This window comes from Hippichthys cyanospilos, chromosome 7 (genome assembly GCF_059441005.1).
Source record: "Hippichthys cyanospilos isolate Australia breed blue-spotted pipefish chromosome 7, RoL_Hcya_1.0, whole genome shotgun sequence".
Lineage (NCBI taxonomy): Eukaryota > Metazoa > Chordata > Actinopteri > Syngnathiformes > Syngnathidae > Hippichthys > Hippichthys cyanospilos.
In genome coordinates this window covers 3,545,001-3,565,000 of record NC_142375.1, presented here as the reverse complement: position 1 = coordinate 3,565,000, position 20,000 = coordinate 3,545,001, and the positions used below count along the sequence as shown (strand labels likewise).

The following is a 20,000-nucleotide window of genomic DNA, read 5'->3' as shown; positions in this document are numbered from 1 at the left end:
TGTTCAAGGCATCTTTCCTGCTTTCACGGTGTGAGTTTATTTGCTTATTGTATTTGGGGATTCAGGTCAATAAAGTTTGTCACCAGCAGAAATCTTCTTGCTTTAACTGGTGCTCTTCGACTTACCCTTTCCATCTTTCCCTAAAACGACAAACAATCTTGGCAATCTTTTTGTATGAAAAACACTACCGTACAATTTGGCTTTTGTCCCCCTCTTAACGCACAAACCTTTGGTCTTACGAACAATCCAACATGCAGGTCAATGTGTCCGTACTATTTTTCTTGCTTTGCTGCATCAACAAAATCAACTGTTCTCGCATGTCATGGTAACGTCGATGTGCTATTGCTCTAACAATGTCACAGTCACTGTCTCAGTCACGGTGTCAGTCACAGAGATACCGATATGCTATTGGTCGATTAAGGTCAGAGTCCCGGTCTCAGTCACGGAGATGCGGATATGCTGTTGGCCGAACGCCTTCATCTAGCTTGATGGCACAGCTGGTCGGTGTGTTGTGAAGACTTTGCAAACTTTATGTTTTAGACATGGCTTCTGAAATTGCTAGTGGCGGTAAAGGAAGAAGTAAGAGGATGATGACAATAGAAACGAAGCAGGAGATAATAAAAAATTACGAAGGAGGCGCACGCATAGTTAACCTTGCTAGTGAGTATGGCCGTAACCGCTCGGCAATCTTCTAAGGGCAAGACTTTCCTTGCCAGGGGACGGACAAAATGGAGAGGCTTCTATCTTGGATTAAAGAGAAGGAAATCGCCGGTGATATGTTCTAGTTTGAGAAAAGTTCTCGTTTAAGAAAATAAATAACTTCTGCGCGTTCGTCTCTGCTCCCCTCCGCCTCCACCCATCTCAAGTCGCGTCGCCCCAGAGGTAAATGTCATTTTTCCTTTGTATATTTGTTATTTAAGCTTAACTGTTCAGTAGATTATGTTACTAATTTTTAATATGCGTATAAAGTCGTGATGTTTATATATATATATATATATATATATATATATATATATATATATATATATATATATATATATATATATATATATATATATATATATATATATATATGTATGTATGTATGTATGTATGTATATATATATGTATATGTACCTAAGGTTTTTGCACGCATTCACTAATTAACATAGGTTTGGATTGCCCGTCATACGAGCAATTGAGTTTCGAGCGTAGCCGCTGAACTGATTAAGTTAGTAACACGGCGGCCCACTGTACTTTATTTCCGAGAAAAACAACCATGTTTTTTCCAAGGGGAAAAAAAAGTTAACGTATGGCTACCTTTACCAAGAAAAACGACCAGGTATAGTAAGGCTTTTCTGAGAAAAACGACCACTAATAGACTGTTTTTTTTTTATATATATACAAAAAAGACCATGAGTGGTAAGGCTTTTTTTTTAAGTTTTAAGTTTAATTAGAACATATATGTATAACCCCCACCGTGAGCTGTCCCCTTAACGTGGTGGAAGGGTTTGCGTGTTCCATTGATCCTAGGAGCTAAGTTGTCGGGGGCTTTATGCCCCTGGTAGGGTCACCCATGACAAACAGGTCCTAGGTGACCAGGTCCAGGTTCCAGACTAAACATGGCTCATAGACCCCTTATGATGAATAAAATAAATGGATTCGAGTCTCCCTCGCCTGGACGCAGGTCACCGGGGCCCCCCTCTGGAGACAGACCTGGAGGAGGGGCCCGTTGGCGAACGCCTGGTGGCCGGGCCCGCACCCATGGGGCCCGGCCAGGTTTAGCCCGAAAGGATTACGTGGGTCCCCCCTCCCATGGGCTCACCACCTGTGGGAGGGGCCATAGGGCGCCAGAGAAAGGCGAGGACCTTGGCGCACCGATCCCCGGGTACAGAAGCTAACTCTTGAGACATGGAATGTAACCTCTCTGGCGGGGAAGGAGCCTGAACTGGTGTACGAGGCCGAGAAGTTCCAACTAGATATAGTTGGACTCGCCTCCACACACAGCTTAGGCTCTGGTACCAGTCCTCTCAGGAGGAGTTGGACTCTCTTTCACTCTGGAGTTGCCCGCGGTGAGAGGCGCAGAGCAGGTGTGGGCATTATTATTGCCCCCCAGCTAAGCACCTGTACATTGGGGTTCACCCCAGCGGATGAGAGGGTAGCCTCCCTCCGCCTTTGCGTGGGTTTACAGGTCCTGACTGTTGTTTGTGCCTATGCATCAAACAAGGTCTAACGATGCTCCACTCGTTACCTGTATCAATGGCCCCTGTTTTAACTCATTATCGGTATAAAAGACACCTGTCACACTCCAAACTCCACTATACTGTGTATATATATATATATATATATATATATATATATATATATATATATATATATATATATATATATATATAACAATGTGTGTGTGTGTGTATGTGTGTGTCTGTAGAAAGGTCTTAAGAGGACTTAAACCTAATAGATTCCAGTCACTCTAGTGACATCACCTATAAAAGACAGACGTAGCACTCCAGGGTACTGTTTCAGCATGACTAAACAAAGACAACAAAGGCAATCTTGTGGAAGTCGGAAAAACAATAGTGGTCCTTTCCCTTGAAGCTAAGTACATTGCATTAACAACAACAACACAGGAAACCATGTATTTAACTCAATTGTTCAATGGCATGGACTATACCAGATACAGTTACACAAAGATTTATGGAGACCATCAGGGATCATAGCATTAAGTAAAAACCCAGTGAGAACACGGTTCAAAACTTCACTTCATTCGTGAACAATGGAAAAATAGATGTTGGGTATCATAAAATATGATTGCAGACATATTGCCAAAACCGGTATCGAGGATTAGGAGTGCTAAATTCAAGTGTAGTTTTTTTTTTTTTTTTTTTTTTGGGGGGGGGGTATTAAAAAAATAAAGATTTGTTTTAGGGATGTTGAGAGCAAGAAGGGTGTTGAGTTGTGTGCTTGTTGCATAGTGTTGGTAAAGAACTTCAGTAAATGGACTTTCACTTATATAGCACTTTTCTACCTAACCCTGCCTTACCCTAACTAGTCGTTTACCTACTGATGACGCAGCATCAAGACCAACTTCGACTTGGTCATGCCGATCCTGTGTTGCTCTGTTTGGACTCGTGTTATGAATGTTTTGAGATGTTCATTTTGACACATTATCAGAGATGCATAATTGTCGTGTAACTGTTCATTTGTTACGTGCGGACACTTTACGTTAGTTTTTTTTTTTTTTACCAACCCCTTTTTATGGCAGCTCAGCGAAAGAGCCGACAGCGAAAGTTGGCTTGCACATGTAACAGATCATATTGTGACCAATGAAATAAAAAAAAAAAAAAAAAAAAGACATCGTCACTTATAGTGATCAGTATTTATTTGGGCGGGGTGTCAGCGCAAAACTTTCCCGAGATGGATGATGATGCTGCAAACGCAACACATATGCTCGGAAATAAGGTGTTGGACGCAGGTCTTCGGCACGCAAAGATTGATTTAAGATTCGTCCGTCGAGCTTCGACCTACGTCTTTGGTTCAGCGCGTCAAGGGCGGAACGTTTCAGACCGGAAGCATTAAGAGAAGGCACAACAAACGAACGATTCCTTTTTGCACACACGGGTCACCATTTGCCTTCTCTAGTGTTCACGTGTAAGCATACGCTCATCTGCTTTGGCAGCTATTTACTGGCGACCTCGTTTGCTTTGGAGAACGGGGCTTTGATGGGAGCAGAACGCCGGAAGCTGGTCGCCGTGAAACCCGGAATGGGAACAGCGAACGGACAGACTGAGGAGGTGGTTGGTGTTTCTCCCGCCCCGTTGTTGTCGTTGTATTCGGAGGTCGCCGGCGGGCTATGCAGTGCGACTGGCTCCGCTTGGGCCCGCTGAGGTGGGCCGCCTACGTAGACAAGGAGCTCCGTGTGACGGTGGGCGACGAGGCCAGAAAGGAGAAGCGGCTGACCGGCTGGCTGCTCACCGTCGACCCGGTGTCCGCCAGGCACGTGCGCGCGAAGCGATCCGCCGCGGCCGCGTCGTTATAGTATTTTAAATTACAGTGTTGAGTGAGGCTCTCTACTTTATACATCTATAAATTACAACAGAAATAGCTTACTCCGGGTCCATAAATTATTTATTTGGTTAATTTAATTTATGGACTCTTAGTAAGCTACTTTTGTTATTGAAATGATTAGGCAATGTCTTTATGCTTTTTTGAGCCACCTGCGTGTGGGCGTGTCCAATAAAATACACATGGGGTTGGGGCAGTTGACTGATTGTGTGAAAGAAAAATTAAGTGCCCATGTGTTTTTGATACTTTTTGCCTCGTCTTGATGCCCATGTTTTGAACAGATTACCGCTAAAGGTTAACTCTGTCAACACAGTATAGCTTTGAACTGGGTTAGGCAATCATGAGGTTGGGTTTAGGGGCTAGGAAATGTGTCATGTCCCCACAAGCATAGCCATACAAACGTGTGTGTGTTTGTGTGTTGCACAGAAACACACGGAGGGCGTGCCAGACACAGGCAGGCCCTCGCTGACCGGGATTTGAAATTAGGGCTGTCTTTTCCACTTTTCTCTCGGGATGACTCGCAGATGAGCTCGTTATTTCTATCGGCTACGAGAGAAAAGGCGCTGGACACGTCAACTACTAGACATCCCTGACTAAGAAGGTTGAAAAAAAAAAAAAAAAAAAACGATCAACTCGAATGCTTCAATTGAGACTACGGCAGTCTCTTTTTTGCGACGGCTGCAAAACGTCTTGGACACTTGTGGCAAGAAGCGATTATCAATGTGAAGGTGACGCGGTGGGCTAAGCTTTCGCTGCCTGCCACTCCGCAGCCTGGTCCTGGTCAGCTGGGGAGCGCCCGCCAGCGTCCAGGTGGTGATGGGCCACGCAGTGCGGCAGGTGGAGGTGCTGCAGGAAGCCGACGGCGCGGCGGCCCGGCGTTTGGACTCGCTCTTCGCGCCACCCGGGCCCGTTGGGCTGGAGCCTTGGCGCCGTGACGCTGTCCGTCGGTGGCTGGAGAAGCGCGGTGTCCCCGTGGAGGAGGAGGAGGGCGGGCAGCTGCGAGTGGCCGGCGTCATCGCCCTGGCGCCGCCCTACGGGCCGGACGACTGCAGCGGCGCCAACCCAATGGTGCTGGAGCGGCTGCGCCGGCTGCTGCAAGGACTGACGCATCCCGAGCCCACCCCATAGCTGGCCACGGCACATGAGGACGGGCTGCGTTCCGCGACTGTCCTCTTGCAGCTTGTCTGCTCCAAAGGTTGGATCCAGGCCTTGCGCTGCTTCGGATCGACGACCCGAAAGAAAAGAAAAAAACTGTTGCATTCTTAGGAACGAATAAAAATGGCCAAATGATGAACCAGCTTACTTTTTTTTTTATGTGCGATTCCAACATGTGCCTTTGAGTGCCTTTAGCGGTGGCGAGGAAGAACTGTTTCCATGGTGACACGGCAAAGGAGGGCCTTGATACTCTGTGCTGCTCCCACAAATACTTTGACACCAATTTCAGTCATATGTGACAAACACGTCCCAACAGAACTGCGGCGAGTCTACAAGAAAATAATTCTTAATTCATTGGATGACTTTTTTTTTTTTTTTGCTTAAAACAAGACAATTTGCCTATTTTTCTCAGGTATTTTTCTTGTATTTGGTCAGGCACTTTGTATGTGCTGTATGTAAAACCTGTGAGTGCAATGTCTTTTCAACAGTGGTGTCTCTAAGATGAAACGTTGACAGGGGTACCAGAGTGGGCACAAGCAACCTACACCATAAATTTGATTTCAATTTAACAACACAATCCGTTTTTATTCAAAACTCTCCAAATTATGAATAAAAGCTTGAAAAGATTTTGAATGAAAGTATCACACCAGAGTTGTTCCTTTCTTGGATTGAAAGGTTGCACAATGATCTGAGTCCAAAACCCATTTGTCAAAGTCCAATAAGCCATGACTGAACGCATCTTCGCTGGACAGCATATAGTAGCTCGTGCGTTTCATCTCTGCTGGCCCATTGGGTTCTTGTAAATGTCTTGGTCCTATGCAGTGTTGAAAAGTACTTTTTCCAACTGAGTTGTTGTCATTTGAGTTGTGATGATAATTTTGAGATGACACCATTTAAGATCATGCATCCTGAACGTTATCATAAACCAATTGAAGCAAGTATGCAACTCTGAGTGACTGTAAAGCAGATTTTAGTTGCGCATTTAAATTCAGCACATGGAAATGATTTGCTGGACTGATCTACTGAAAAGTGTACCGTCCATCAGCTGTGCTGCTCTAAGGTGATCCCCTTTGCAAAATCTCTCCTCCACTTGAGCAAACCACCATGCTTCCTTGTTTCCATGTTTTCCTCCATATTCTCACCGCTTGCCCCTTTCTCTTGACCAACATCATCCACTTTTTCGAGTCGATCTTTGAATCCCGTTGTAGTCCATGCAGTGTCTAGTGATTTTCTAATCCCACATGCATTTTGCCACGTTCCCGTTGAGCCATTCGGAGTCTGTGCGGATTTTGTTCTTTCCCGCTTGTTAAAATCCACCGCCTAAGCATTTCATTTCTCATTTTTGCCCAAGTGGCAAACTGCATCTAAAAAAAAGCATCTACATCATTCATATTGATGAGTTGCTTTTATTGTCCTTTAGGTTACAATGAAAACTGAGCTAACTTGCTGCCGCTATTCGCCAAAACTGAGCAAGTTTGTCACTCCAATATTTTAATTGGCTCCTATTAATATGACCGGGCCCCCTGGCTGTCTACTAAGAGCGGTTAAAGAAATGGTGGCTGGTCACTTAAACAAACGGGGCCGGCCCTATTTGAGTCGCAATTAGAGAAATTGTGTTTGGCATTGGCAAAGCCTTTGGATAATGCAATTTTTTTTCCAATGTAATTGCCCTGGTAACATGATTGGCAGTCATATTCATGGCTATTATTATTTACGCTAAAATATTATTTCTAGATTGTTACTCTGTAAAGAGAAGACAATTATTTTGAGCCTGCATTGTGCTCCACCAGCGTCCACTAGAGGGACCAGGCCCCACTGGCCCCAAGTGCAGAGACGCCACTGATTATTACTCTATAAAGAGAAGACAGTGATTTGGAGCCTGCACAGGAGTGCAGAGGACCTCTTGGGTTCCGAAGGAATTGTGCCCTCTTTCACGGTGTCGCGTGGCCTCTCTTTTCTTGTCTTCTGGGTCTCGGGTGCCTTCCTGCTGGAGGCAGTTGCGGGGCCCAGAAAGCACATCCGTGGTTTGGGTAATTTCGAAAAAAGGCGGCACAATGGTTTTAAAGCAGGGGTGTCAAAGATGCAGCCCGCGGGCCGGTTCTGGCCCACCAACGGGGTCGATCCGGAATGAATTTGTAATGCCGAGTATTAAAAATGAGCTGAATTGTTTTTCAATGAATGAAAACTTGAAAACTGTTTTATGTTGACTACTGTAGCAATGTTAATGTTTTATGATTAATCTTGATGTTGAGCTTGTACCATTTTGGACTGAATCAAAAAAGAGGAATACATCTAAAAGTTCTTTTGAATGTAGACCATGCTTTTATTGGTCCGGCCCACATTTTCCTCTATGCGGTCCGCAACCTAAAACGATTTTGACACCCCTGGTTTAGACCTTTTTGTTCAGGTTAAAACATTTAACATTTTGATTGCTGTGAATGTTTCAATTGACATTTATTAATTAATTTATTTTCAACATCAAACACTTCGGCTTGTCAAAAAATGTTCTAGTTTGAGGAAGGAGCAAATTCTTTTATTTCAAACACTTTGATGCACTTTAACCCTTTCAATGCCTATTCTTTTTTGGGGGATGGCTTATGGCGTACATTAGTTGTTTATAAGTCTAGGATACTTGGAAAAAAGAGTTAAAAAATACCCATTTTCATAGATTAGGTCTTCAGTAGCACATTATCAATATACATGAAAATACCATTGGAACTGTAGCTCCCATAGAATTTGATGCCTGTAACCCAAAAGTGTCATAGAAGTGGAAATGCCTAACACGAACAATGGCACGGATAAATATGTACCTATTCATACCACTTGGATTGATTCTCCCACCAAGATATACAGTACCACTGTGATTGAATATTCCATAGATCACTATACTTGTACAAAAAAATGTGCCGGAGAAGTGAAACGCTCACGTCAGTGTCATCTATAGTAAAACACATATATAGCACATATGATGCATCTATTTTCGCAGTACTGGACGGTAAATTGACAACGCGACCTAGCTTGTTGACAGTGGGCACTGGCTTGCTGTGTATGGAAAAGTTGCTAGTAACTAACCACTAGAATGTGTAGATAAGCGCATCATGAAACACTGGGAAGCTAGCGCATCCTATTGCTACCGTTCCTTTATCCGCTGCCATTTTTTCGAAAGCGCAGGGACGCGTTGTTCCAACAGCTTTTTTTTCAGATTTAGAATCAGATGTACGTATGTACGTAAGTTACCATTTGCTGAAAGTTGATTGTAATTGGCCTTTTTTCTTTTCATATTTGAAAGGATAGTTGTAGACAATTTTCAATTATAATGATATCGTTACTACCGAAAGGCGACGGAGCTCTAGTCACGAGGGAGAGGGGAGTGATTGAATCTAAAAAAGAAAGGCACTCGTCAATGTCTCCCCACTACTGCCAGGGGGTGCTAACGGGGACTGAACAATCACCAGCTTTTCCCGAAACGTAAATACGTATTTTGCCCAGGTTAGCACGCACATGAAACTGTTTGGTTTCCATACCCCCAACCCTGCGGCTTAGCCATAACGCGATGGAAGAAAATGATCCAATTTGAAAAAAAGGCGCAGGCCCTTTTGAGAACTTCATTTATTTCTCACTTTCAGCGTTAACAAGAAAAAGGGACAAGAGTGGCGCCTCCGCATACGAGGGAGCCGAGAAAGGAGCGTTAGCTTGATGCTACTTGACAGGCGGGGCAAAGCGCCCTTCGCGTGCTAACGCTTAACCGCACCCCGTTTCATTCGCACATCCATTCTTATAACGGGGCCGTTTTGTGTCCCAAGTGTAAAGTTGACTTTTGTTGCGAAAGGCAAACTGGATGTGCTTGCGTTCAGCATTTCCTCTTTAGTGTCTTGCAAGGAGCCTGCTGCCATGCTCTGTATCCTTTGTCAGTTTCTATCAGGGAGAAGCTAGAAATACCTGCACTTATGCTCAGCTTTTAAGATAAGAAAAACATTAGCGTTTAAGCATAGACCACTCTTTCCATTTCATTTTACAACAGCAATGTCAAGGGAATTCGCATTGAAGGAGCCAGAGTGGCGGCAAAGGGAAAACAGCCCTGTACCAGGGGTGTCAAACATGCAGACCACAGGCAGCTTCTGGCCCACAAACTGATGTATTCCGGCCCACGCAATGATTTTTGTAGAGGATAAAAATGCGCTAAACCTTTTCAACAAAGAAAAAACTTTAAATGTACTATGACTAAGAGTGATGTTGCACATATAATATTTTGGACATAATACATTTAAAGTTGTTTTAAATCTCTCTCTCTCTCTCTCTCTCTCTCTCTCTCTCTCTCTCTCTCTCTCTATATATATATATATATATATATATATATATATATATCATATTTTTACTAGTGCAGCCACTTTGGGAATATATTTTCCTAACTTTCCTTGACACCATTATGTCAGATATTTGTCAAAAAATGCCTGTGGATGACCAAAACTGGCCAAATCAACAACAAATAAATACTATGTGAAAAAATACAAATGGGAAAAAAAAATATGCAAGAAAAAAATGTTAAGAGAAAATTCATAAATATATACAACTATAAATATAAATATAAATATAAATAAAAGGGCAAATTCAAAAGATAAATGCAGATTGAGCACCGGTGTCAAACTCAAGGCCCGGGGGACAAATATGGCCCGCCACATCATTTTATGTGGCCAGCAACATGCTAATTATGACTTCAAGTTTGTGACAAAAATATCAACTTTGAAAGCTGTTTTTAGTGGACAAGAATTTTTTTTAAAATAGCAGTCACCCTTTGAAACAGTTTCCACTGGTTTCAGATTACAAAATGAGGTAAATGCGTGACCATTCAAATCTTTCTATTTGAAGTCAAGGACCCGGAAATGAGGGGGCGGGCCCGACTCTGCTCAACCCTGCCCCTATTGGCAGGAAGCGCAAAGTCCTTCCCGGGGCAAGAAAGGGCAGCTGCCAGCAAGGAAAAGGTTTGCAATTGGCATTCATCTGACACTGTCGGGCAAAAGTGGCCTTTCACATCCTGATCTTTCAGCGGTCAAATAAGAGCATACTTAAAGGCAGGGCAGGGTGTCCAAACTATGGCCCGCTGCTGCCTGTTTTTCAGCGCCCCGTGCCATTTCTTGATAACCACAAGGCTTGTGAACAAAAGAAGGCGCCGCCAGGGCTAATAAATGGCTTTATGTACTGTTGACATTTAAGCAAGGATCAACTATTTTTATTATAAACACTGCGGTGACTAAAGATCATTGAAAAATGATCTCAATAACCAAAAGAATTAACCTGTGACGGAAAGCTGTTGTGTCGCAGTTTATCACGATACGCAACAATAACAATATGCAAGCGGCGGATGAAAGTGGGTCAAAGAAAGTGGCCCCTGGCATCCTTCCGTTTTTCTGTCTGTCCCCTCTCCCTCAAACACAAAATTGTGGTTTCGGATGACCGCTTGAATGGTTTCGAACGCGGCATTGTTCAGGTCTTCTCACCAAGAAATTGTTCCTTCGGTCATATGACCGTGTCCAGGCCAAAGGAGATCAGTTTGCAATCATCTGCTTTCACAGAAAAAAAACAAGCCAAAAATCGCTGGATTTGTCGCACCGCCAGTAACGGGAAGTCAGAGCAGTTCCGTCGGCAAAACCGGGACGAGGACCAAAGCGGCGCAGGCAATGCCCTCTGCGTATCGGCGGGGCGGCGTCAGACGGCGGAGGCGCGGGTGGCCTCTCGGCGGCGGGCCGTGAGCGGGGAGGCGGCGCCCAGGCAGGCCGAAGCCAGGCTGAGGGCCAGGCTGGCCCAGGCCAGGCCCGCCGACCAGCCGTAGCCGTGGTCCACGTCGGCCGGCAGCCCGTAGATGAAGGGCGGCTTCCTGGACAGCTCGTAGCTGGCGCTGGCCGCGTACGTGCACAGCGAAACGCCGCAGAAGAGGCCTGCGAGGGAGAGGGCCCGGGTCAGCCGGGGTCGTGGGCCCGACCCGCCTCGGCCCGCCCCGCGTACTACCTGCGGTGAAGAAGAGCAGTCCGGCCACGTGGCGCGTCAGGCCGCCTTCCCAGAAGAAGCCCACCGCTGTCACCACGCTGCCGCAAAGCAGCACGGCCGCCGCCATGCCCAGGAAGCCCGCCGTCATGCGCCGCAGGTCTGCAAGAAAATGCAAAGTCGGGAGGGGCCGGCGACGTCCCGTCGGGCCCCTTTGCCAAAAGCGGGCGATCGACGGTAAACAGGCCGGGCGACGTGGCGCCGTCAGCTGGCCGGCGCTGGAGGTCAAAGAAGCGGGCAAAGGTTCCCGCCCGCCCATTTTGCCACCAATATAGAGTAGTGTGGCCCACTTGCCCGCATGCGTGCGTGTGCGTGCGCGTGACTCACGCAGCAGATGCCACTCGTCCTGCTGGATGCTCCGCGTCAGGTTGAGCGGAATGTTCCTCAACCTGATCGGCTGAGAGAAATGATACTTGACCGGCGTGCAGCGCTCGGCGATACCTGCGCACACGCATACGTACGGACATCATGTGAGGAAGGTGGAGGGGTTGCTCCTTTGTTGCGCTCCTGCTCAAGCCTTTCGCAATCGCCAAGACCGCCTACAACTGCTCTTCATCTAAGAAAGGCAGCCTTTCAATTTACTTGGAAAACATGGTGATGGCTGTTTGTTTTTTTAGCCCGGTGCTAAGTCAATGCAACTTGCTTTTCGTACCGCCTGAAGTTAGCTCTAGGATTCAGCTAGAGGTGCGCCTCGCGGCGGACATTGGCAGAGGCACAGTGCGCTTCTGTGATACGCTATCACCGGTGCTTGCTGAGTAGTGTCGAGAGGCATCATTCGACGGCGATCGCCAATTGATTTCTTTTTTTAACTTCCTTGGAGCATGTGGAGGAGAACGGGGAGGGCCTTTGTCTTCAAAATAGCTCACCTACAGCAAACGTTCATGTGTTTATTGACGGGTGTTTCGTTGGAAAATGAAATAGATTGTGTCCAGACGGAGCTGTAATATCAATACCATGATCTACTTTCAATCAAGGTCGGAATGCGATAGCGGGCCATGGAATCGGAGCTCGCGCCGGAAGGCGAAGGCGAACGCTGGACCGTTCCCGGCGCGTCTGGCGAAGGCGAACACCGGACCGTTCCCGGCGCGTCTGGCGAAGGCGAACACCGGACCGTTCCCGGCACGTCTGGCGAAGGCATGCTATGTTTGCTTGTGGCGCAGCTTGCGGAAAGGCGAGTGTGCGCGCGCGAGGAGCGGGAGGAAGGCAAGCGACTGACCCCTGTCGACCAGGCGGTCGATGTCCGGGTCGAGGCCGGCCACGTAGCACTTGCGCCAGAGGCCGGCGTGCGTGGAGAAGAGCGGGCGTCCGCACTCAGTCTCCAGGATGCCCATGCCCAGGATGGCGCGCCAGTTCTCCAGCAGCTCGTGCTCGCGGCTGCCCACGTGCACAGGCTTGAGCAGCGCCAGCTCGCCTCCTCCTCCGCCGCCGCCGCCGCCGCCGCCGCGCTCCAGCAGCGGCAGGTGGTAGATGGGCATGTCGCGGTTCTGCTGGCCGCCTGAGTCGGCGCCCTGCCGCTCGCAGTTGTCGCGGTGTCGCCGCGTGTCCGTCTCGTACCAGTGCTCGGTGCCGATGGCCGTAAGCAGCAGCAGCAGCGCGAGCACGCTCAGCACCAGGCTGCCGGCCGCCGACAGGCGCCGGGCCCGGCCACGGCCCGCCGCGTTCGTTTTGTCTTCAGCCGCCATGGCGTCGGCGTCCTCGGCCGCCTCCTCCTGCTCCTCCTTCGCCTGCCGCCTCTGATGCTGCCATCTCTCTCGCGCTCGCGCTCGCTCTCTCTCTCCACCCACCCACACGCCGGCCTGCGCATGCGCACCGCCTCGCTCGTCCCCGCCTCTGCGCCACTGGAGCGCGCGACTCGACTCCCGCCGATGACGCCTAGCTACAGGACGATCGATCGATCGTCTTCTAATGCGCATCGTGGGAATCTTTCTCCCTCGGGGTGTTTTATTTCGTCGGCAGAGTTGACATTGGCATTAACGATGCCGTTCGAATACCTCACCCACCCCCACGTACAACTATTTTTCCCATCGTGTCTCTTTGTCCCTAATAAATGGCGCGTGGGCACACACACACGCACACACACGCACACACACACGCACACACGCACAGGGAAGAAGCGGTTGAAAAGGTTTTCTGCGCTCATCATCCACGCTAATGTTTTTGCCATGATGATGCGTTGTGGGTGTTCGGCTGGGGGGGCTGCTTACAGGAAGCAGCTGCAGCGACTTTTATGAATTATTGATCAACTTAATGGAGAACTTTTTTTTTTTTTTTTGCCTCCGGCACCTGAGATGTCCCAAGAGGCAAACGCACGTGACCGAGACGGTCACCATCTTGACACCTTGCTTGGCGCATTAAACGCGCACACACACACTTTTTCTTCATCCATTCAAAGTAGCAGTTCTCAAATGGGTGTAGTTGCACCGCGTTGCCGTGGTGTCCAAACTACAGCCCGGGGGCTATTGGCGGGTCTCCATCCACATGTTGACGGCCCGCAGTATATATGATGCTACCTGCGAGTTTCTGAAGGGTATTTTTCACACACAACAGCGCAAAGCTAAACGGAGCCCGGTGACGCGGGCCAAGGAAGATTTTTTCAAAGTCCGGGTCCAGGTCAATTACCTCCTTGAGGTCTAAGAGACGGTCGGAGAAGGAGGGTGGGGTGTGCCGTTCAAAGCCCATCCTCAAGCCTGCTTTTTTCCATTCTCAAACACAGATGATTGAATCCATCAGCTCATTAACGATCAATTGACTCAGGTGTGTTGGAGGACAGAAAGGTGGAAAAGAAACAAAAACAAAACAAACAAAAAACAGGCCCGAGGCTAGAAGAAAGCACCCAAGGCTTGCACTTCAAAGCCTTGCGAGATCGGCAAGTTTCGTCCAATCAAATTGTAGTTCAGACCGTGTTCGCGTTTCCAACACACTTGATTCTTAGCTTCGCTCGGCTTGTTTCCACGGCAACCGGCGGCAGCAACAAGACACCCGCCGCGCCAGGGCGTCGCCATGGCAACTAAGGAACTGGCTTTCAGGTGTACCTAATCAAGTGTCCGGCCGCAGCGGCTTGGATGACGGGAGGTGGAGCCACGCGACCTCCACTCAGTCTGAATAATTTATTGATCGGCACTGCGGCAGAGAGGGGAGTGGGGGGGGGGGGGGGGGGGGGGGGGGCGCTGATGAAAATTTCAAGACGCACTTTGCTTTGTTTGCCAACGGCTCACCTTTGACCTCACGTTTGACAGCAGGTAAACACGCTAGCCTGACTCAGCATGCACGCAAAGGCCACTGAACACGTGACTTTCAGTGCAAAGAAAAGAACAAAAGCAATACAAAATGGCATTCGTTACTAGCCACAATGTTCTTTTTTTTTAATCAAGTAAATGGCGAGGACTTGACACGTTTCACCCGACTCTAATATTATCGGGATGCTCCCTGTCCTAGCAAGCACATGGCTGCCTCACGTTCCTCGATCTAATCTTTAGATTGAACGCTTTATATCATAGCTGCGTCGCTTTGTAAGCTAAAAGAAAACAACATGAATTTTTCTGTGGGTCCTTACTTTCAAGAGTAGAAAAAACAATTTGCAAGTGAAGAACCCAAGCGAGAAATCGTCGCTCTGCTGCCCCCTAGAGACTTGACCGCCACCATCGTAATCAATGACGTCAAGGAGATTTGCTGCGCGGAGCTCTTACCGTAGTTTGAAAATTGAGCACTTCCGTCGTATTCCTTTTATTTTGAAGGGCCACAACAGGAAGCGGCTCGTCAACGAGCTTTGCTGCTGAATCTCGAGAGAGCGTCGTCGGACGAGCACGCCAGCAGGTAAAGTCGCGCGCACGCCTCATTGACGAGCCAGCTAACGTAAACAAAACAAAGCGTGAAGCATGCGTCTTGCCGTAACGTTGAGCTGCGCGCTAACGTTTAGCGAGCGACGCGCTAACGATCGTTTTGACTTCGACGTCGGTGCGATGACGTCATCTCCGGCTTGATTTGACAGCACGACAAGAATCATCGTCGCGAAAGGCGGCCCGCTTTTCCAGTCAGGTGACAGGTGTGCGGCGGCGTCATGGCGCTGATCTCCTTGGACGATTTGGAGGGATTGGACGAAGACGAGCTGGTGGACGACGACATTGCTGACGGACAGGAGCCGATGGGGGACGAGCATTCGGACGCGCTGCTCGCTCACTGGAGGGCCGTGGCCAGCACGCATCAGGTCACCGTACCGACAGGTGAGCGACGTTCGGCGCTTTCCGTGAAATGGGCGTTTGGACCGAATTTCTTGGGCTCATGTTGTCGCTAGAAATGAGGGGGCCCATCCACGAAATGGCGCGTCACAACCAGCAGAGGGAGCCCGCGCCCTTCTCGCTCATTTCCCGTCAGGAGAAGGTACTCCGCGACGCCGTTGGCGCTGTCGATGACGCCACACACGACGTGACCCGCGCCTGTGCGTATGCGCGTGTTGGCACAGATGGGCGAGGTGATCTGGGAGGAGCGTGCCTACCCGGCGGGCAAGTGGGCGTGCGTGCGACAGGCCGAGGAACTGTTTGAGCAGAGTATCTCCAAGAGCTTCATGAAGTTGATGCGCTTCATCTGCAAGGAGAACTCCACAGGTGGCACGCGCACGCCCATACCCCGCGGTGGGCGTCCCTTTGACCCTGTGCTTGTGCCAGGTGGCCACCTGGGCATGACGGTGCCGGTGGTGAGCACGGTGCTGGTGACGGCTGACGGAAAGACGCTGGCCAAGAGCGTGGAGACTGGCTTCTACCTGCCCGCCGCCTTCCAGGACGCACCGCCGCGACCGCACGACTCCGACGTGGACGTGGTGCAGCGGGACGCCCTATTCGTCGTAGCTGGGTGCGTGGAGCCAAAATATACTGTGTCGTCGGCATCCGCCTAACTCACTCGGTGCAATGACGCTAATGGTCCCGTGCCCCCAAATCCCAGAGGTGGGCAACTTACATTTTTTTGCTGGGCCGACATTCTTTGGCGCCCCGCACCCTTTCCGTGATTGTCGATCCGTCATTTTTTCAAGACGGACGAAATTGTAATTGTCAGTCCGTCTGTGTTTCGCCCAACTTTCCGCCACCACTAGAGGGCAAAATTGGCCTTTTTTTGTGGTCCATCTCATGCCGTTTGTTTTCTGGTTTTGTACTTGCATTCAAAATTAACACCGTGTCTGTGGTTCTAGTTACACTGCAATTGTAACACAACACAGTAATATAAGTGTAACATAAATAACAAAGCCGTGTTTATTATCCCACATCTGAGGGAATGCATAGGACAAGAGTGCGATGACCAATCATGTCCACTGGATGGCGTTATCATTCAAATTATGAACGTCAGTTCTTATGACTGCCTGCCCTACAACTACAGGAATACTGCTTCATTAACAATTGTCTAAATACCAGGTCACTTACACTACAAGTAAAACAGAGTTGTTGAGGTGGAATTAACTTAAAAAAAAAACAAAAAAAAACTAGGGCATAAAACACTTCTATCTTAAACGAACATTTTATATTTCCTGGCCAAGAGTCAAGCAGTGAAAGAATGCACTTTCATGTAAAACATATTTTAAAAAGCAAAACAACACCTAAAAAATTTGTGACACTTAATTCCAAACATTACTTTTAACTTTTGGTAGGCGAGATTGTATGAGTTTTGGGAGCAACAACAAATGAATCTCTGGTAAAGTCAGGTATGTATGTTATAGCTGTGAATAAGCAGTGAGATGAAGCGACCCCATTAATTCACTCAACTCAACATGTTTCTCAACCGCTTGGTTGTACTGTAAAGTGACTATTGTCACATTGATTGCAGGCTGTTTGCAATTTGTACTATAAAGATTCAGCAACATAGCAGATAATCATGCAAGTAAGTTGAATAATTAAGTTAGCAAAAAGGGACGTTGCAGGCTGATAGACGGTTGATCAAGACAACGGATAAAAAATGCACTTCTGACATTTTTAACTTGCAGGTTTTGTTTCTTTAAGCATCGCCGTCAAAACGGGCGTCCGCCAGTCACGGACTGATGGACGGTCCGTCAGGGCTGACGAAGTATTATTCCCTTATTGCCTCGCAAACATTTTGTGCAAAGCGCCTGTCGTGGCTCGGCTTGCTGGGGTCACGCGCACCCACCCGCAAAAGGAAAGCGCCCAGAGTGACGACAGCGCCCTTTTGGCGTGACGGCAAGGGGCAAAACGTCCGCCTGCATTTTGCCCCTGGACTTGTCAAAGGCGGCTTTCATGATGCTCGCTTGCGCCTTTTTTTGTTTTGTTTGTAGGGCCTTTTGGGGGACGACCACAGAGGAGACTGTGACGCGTCACATCGAGTCACTGCGGGAGCTGCTGGGCGCGGAGGCGGTCCAGCGCCTGCGCTCCGACGTCTACATGGTGGCCGTCTACGAGAACCCCGGTGTCCCGCGCCGCCGCAACGAGATTTGGTTCCTGCGCCGGTAGGGCAGCATCCGTCCCGTCTGCCGCCAAGCGTTCCCTCCTCTTGTTAGCGCGTCTGATAGTCGGCCATTAGCCCACCCAAAGTGATGAGGATCAACAAGTTAATTGAGGGTGAATATTTTTCCATCTAGTATTTTGATTAACGAGGCTTGGAATTTTTAAAGGTTTGATGAATTTTTATTGTGAAATAAACGTGTTGTCCATTAAAACAAAGACGCGGACTCTGTTGCAGACGTCACTCCAACACGAGGCACACAAAACCAAAAAGTTATATTTACAAGCACGAACCACAGAAAGGGGGTACGCTCGGTGCGCCACGCCATCAGATCAGGTCAGCCACTGCGGACGAGACGGAAAAAGTTTGCCGTGAACTTTCCGACAGGGTGAAGCAATGGCTGTGCGTTCACACGCACTATCAAAAAAGGCAAACCATAGAAAGATTCATGTCTTTAAAAGATCGCTTTATATCGGTCATCCATTTCGGATATCCATCAGCTGACGAACTAACAGGATCTTTGGCCCACGGAGGGTGAGGGAGGCACGGCTGCACATCGTAACCTCGACTGGCCATTGGAACGCAGAGGGCGGCCATCTTGCACTGCGACTATTGGGCCTCAGTATCATCAATAGGGACTTGAAGGCGTGAGGTTAATAGTTTTGTTCTTGGTGCACTTGGCTTTAATTTCTCAACTTGCGGCACAGACAAGTCTTTGACTGGCACTGAGACGTACATTGAAAGAGAAATTGGATCATTCCATTCTTAGCCAAGTGAATTCTGAGCTCCTCCCAACGTTAGCGTGGTATTTTCGTCAAAGAACCAAACAAAAAAAATATGTTGAAATCAGGTGATCTTAGTGTGCAGCAAGGCTAGATGGCCGGCAGTGGCCCAAGCGCACAGTCCAGGCAGGCTCTTACCACGTACGTCCATCCGCCAGCCAACGGAAGTAAGATGACTTACTATCAATGGACTTTGTACTTTCCTTGCATGCTTTTTCGGCCAGTGTAAAAACCAAGTAAACAAAGGCATGAACATCTTGCATAAGGAAAAGCGGAGGCGGGCGCCTACCGTTCATGGGCATCTCGTCGATCTGTGTGGAGTAGTACTGCTCAATGTCGCGCAAGATCCTGATGTCGTCGTTCTTGACAAAGTTGATGGCCACGCCTTTGCGCCCGTAGCGACCCGAGCGGCCAATCCTAGGCGGGATCACGTGTGGTCAGGCAAGCGGGGGGGTGGGTTGGGGGGGGCATCTCCTACCTGTGGATGTAGAGCTCACGATTGTTGGGGAGGTCGTAGTTGATGATGAGGGAAACCTGAGGTACATCCAGACCGCGCGCCCAAACGTCCGTGGAGATCAACACACGGCTGCACACAAGGCCAAACGTACACACGTAAGAGCAGGGCGAGGCTTATGAAGATGGATGCTGTGTCTTGGCCCGCCCACCTGGCTCCGGACCGGAACTCCTTCATGATGGACTCTCGCTCTTTCTGCGGCATATCTCCATGCATGGACGAGACGGTGAAGTTGGCCTCGCGCATTTTCTCCGTCAGCCAGTCCACCTGCAAGCAACGGTGTTGCCGCGGTCACAAGGCTAGACGGACGGGCGGCGGGCGCCATGGGCGGCGGTGCCGACCTTTCTCTTGGTGTTGCAGAAGATGACGGCCTGCGTGATGGTAAGTGTGTCATAGAGGTCGCACAGAGTGTCGAACTTCCACTCCTCGCGCTCCACGGCCACAAAGAACTGCTTGATTCCTTCCAGCGTCAACTCGTCACTGAAAGACAAAGCCTTCGTCTTGGGATGGGGACACAAACCCAAGCCAACCCCCCGAAAAATTGGGTACGATCCGTCACAAATCAAATTGACCGTTGAAGGCACGCACCGCTTGACCAGGATGCGTATGGGGTCGGTCATGAACTTGTTGGTCATCTCCAGGATCTCGTGGGGCAGCGTGGCGCTGATGAGGACCACCTGCGTGGCGGGGGGCAGGTAGCGGTACACGTCGTAGATCTGCTCCTTGAAACCTGTGCGGCCGAAGGGGGCGGAGGTCAGGACGCGTCCTGCAAAGGCCCGGCTGGAACGCGGCCGGCGGAGGGGCCACCTTTGTTGAGCATCTCGTCGGCCTCATCCAGAACCAACATCTTGATGGCGCGCGTGCGCAGACTCCGGCGCCGGATCATGTCTGCCGGCACAAAGGACCGCCCTCTGTGAAAAAGGCCGACCGGCGGCAAAGGGAAAAAGCCAGCGGCGAGCACCCACCGAACACTCGGCCCGGTGTTCCTGATACCACGTGCTGCCCAAAGTCCAACTTGCGGATGTCCT

The 20,000-nt window shown here is 49.0% G+C and overlaps 5 protein-coding genes and 1 long non-coding RNA gene across 9 annotated transcripts in view; 4 read left to right on the top strand and 2 right to left on the bottom strand.

Moving 5' to 3' along the window:
• The window catches only part of alg13 (ALG13 UDP-N-acetylglucosaminyltransferase subunit), an 11,496-nt gene extending 11,474 nt beyond the window's left edge, over positions 1-22 (top strand). For all 3 annotated transcript variants that reach the window (XM_088420243.1, XM_088420242.1, XM_088420244.1), the window contains one exon: positions 1-22. This exon is cut by the window's left edge and continues 380 nt beyond it. The gene's annotated coding sequence lies outside the window, so the exon portion shown is untranslated.
• A 3,375-nt stretch (positions 23-3,397) lies between these two features.
• gemin6 (gem (nuclear organelle) associated protein 6) lies at positions 3,398-5,338 on the top strand. Its single transcript, XM_088419500.1, has 2 exons — positions 3,398-3,975; positions 4,815-5,338. Exons 1-2 carry the CDS (start codon positions 3,833-3,835, stop codon positions 5,170-5,172), a joined length of 501 nt encoding a protein of 166 aa, XP_088275626.1. The 5' UTR covers positions 3,398-3,832; the 3' UTR covers positions 5,173-5,338.
• Positions 5,339-7,636: 2,298 nt separating this feature from the next.
• On the bottom strand, positions 7,637-13,472 carry tmem178a (transmembrane protein 178a). Of its 2 annotated transcripts, XM_088419498.1 has the most exons (5): positions 12,455-13,472; positions 12,192-12,363; positions 11,566-11,679; positions 11,203-11,340; positions 7,637-11,132 (listed from the first exon to the last, which is right to left on the bottom strand). In XM_088419498.1, the coding sequence occupies exons 1-5, from the start codon at positions 13,149-13,151 to the stop codon at positions 10,823-10,825; spliced, it is 1,431 nt and encodes a 476-aa protein (XP_088275624.1). In that variant the 5' UTR covers positions 13,152-13,472; the 3' UTR covers positions 7,637-10,822. The 2 variants fall into 2 exon arrangements, with proteins under 2 accessions (XP_088275624.1, XP_088275625.1); XM_088419499.1 differs by lacking the exon at positions 12,192-12,363 and having other exon boundaries at positions 12,455-13,427.
• On the top strand, positions 11,711-14,358 carry LOC148420705 (uncharacterized). The gene is made up of 3 exons (XR_015866152.1): positions 11,711-11,832; positions 12,213-12,372; positions 12,468-14,358. It is a non-coding gene; the product is annotated as an uncharacterized LOC148420705 (long non-coding RNA).
• A 53-nt stretch (positions 14,359-14,411) lies between these two features.
• On the top strand, positions 14,412-17,902 carry soul4 (heme-binding protein soul4). Its single transcript, XM_088419301.1, has 7 exons — positions 14,412-14,477; positions 14,973-15,051; positions 15,227-15,458; positions 15,530-15,615; positions 15,698-15,839; positions 15,900-16,083; positions 17,510-17,902. Exons 3-7 carry the CDS (start codon positions 15,296-15,298, stop codon positions 17,682-17,684), a joined length of 750 nt encoding a protein of 249 aa, XP_088275427.1. The 5' UTR covers positions 14,412-14,477; positions 14,973-15,051; positions 15,227-15,295; the 3' UTR covers positions 17,685-17,902.
• The window catches only part of eif4a3 (eukaryotic translation initiation factor 4A3), a 6,037-nt gene continuing 3,873 nt past the window's right edge, over positions 17,837-20,000 (bottom strand). Inside the window, exons 5-12 of the mRNA XM_088419300.1 lie at positions 19,938-20,000; positions 19,780-19,860; positions 19,561-19,702; positions 19,314-19,452; positions 19,124-19,239; positions 18,937-19,044; positions 18,748-18,875; positions 17,837-18,020 (exon numbers count right to left, since the gene is read on the bottom strand). The exon at positions 19,938-20,000 is cut by the window's right edge and continues 70 nt beyond it. Of these exons, the coding sequence (XP_088275426.1) occupies positions 18,004-18,020; positions 18,748-18,875; positions 18,937-19,044; positions 19,124-19,239; positions 19,314-19,452; positions 19,561-19,702; positions 19,780-19,860; positions 19,938-20,000 (794 nt within the window). The 3' untranslated portion in view covers positions 17,837-18,003. The remainder of the gene's footprint in view (positions 18,021-18,747; positions 18,876-18,936; positions 19,045-19,123; positions 19,240-19,313; positions 19,453-19,560; positions 19,703-19,779; positions 19,861-19,937) is intronic.

Bases quoted from the DNA above. Each gene is read 5' to 3' on its own strand.
- gemin6 (XM_088419500.1), top strand. From the start codon at position 3,833: ATGCAGTGCGACTGGCTCCGCTTGGGCCCGCTGAGGTGGGCCGCCTAC. The intron at 3,976-4,814 runs GCACGTGCGCGC...GCCACTCCGCAG, and splicing joins GTCGACCCGGTGTCCGCCAG to CCTGGTCCTGGTCAGCTGGG.
- soul4 (XM_088419301.1), top strand. From the start codon at position 15,296: ATGGCGCTGATCTCCTTGGACGATTTGGAGGGATTGGACGAAGACGAG. The intron at 15,459-15,529 runs GTGAGCGACGTT...TGTTGTCGCTAG, and splicing joins TCAGGTCACCGTACCGACAG to AAATGAGGGGGCCCATCCAC. The intron at 15,840-15,899 runs GTGGCACGCGCA...TGCTTGTGCCAG, and splicing joins CTGCAAGGAGAACTCCACAG to GTGGCCACCTGGGCATGACG.
- tmem178a (XM_088419498.1), bottom strand. From the start codon at position 13,151: ATGCGCATTAGAAGACGATCGATCGATCGTCCTGTAGCTAGGCGTCAT. The intron at 12,364-12,454 runs GTCAGTCGCTTG...TGCCTTCGCCAG, and splicing joins CGACCGCCTGGTCGACAGGG to ACGTGCCGGGAACGGTCCGG. The intron at 11,341-11,565 runs GTGAGTCACGCG...ATTTTCTTGCAG, and splicing joins GGACGAGTGGCATCTGCTGC to ACCTGCGGCGCATGACGGCG.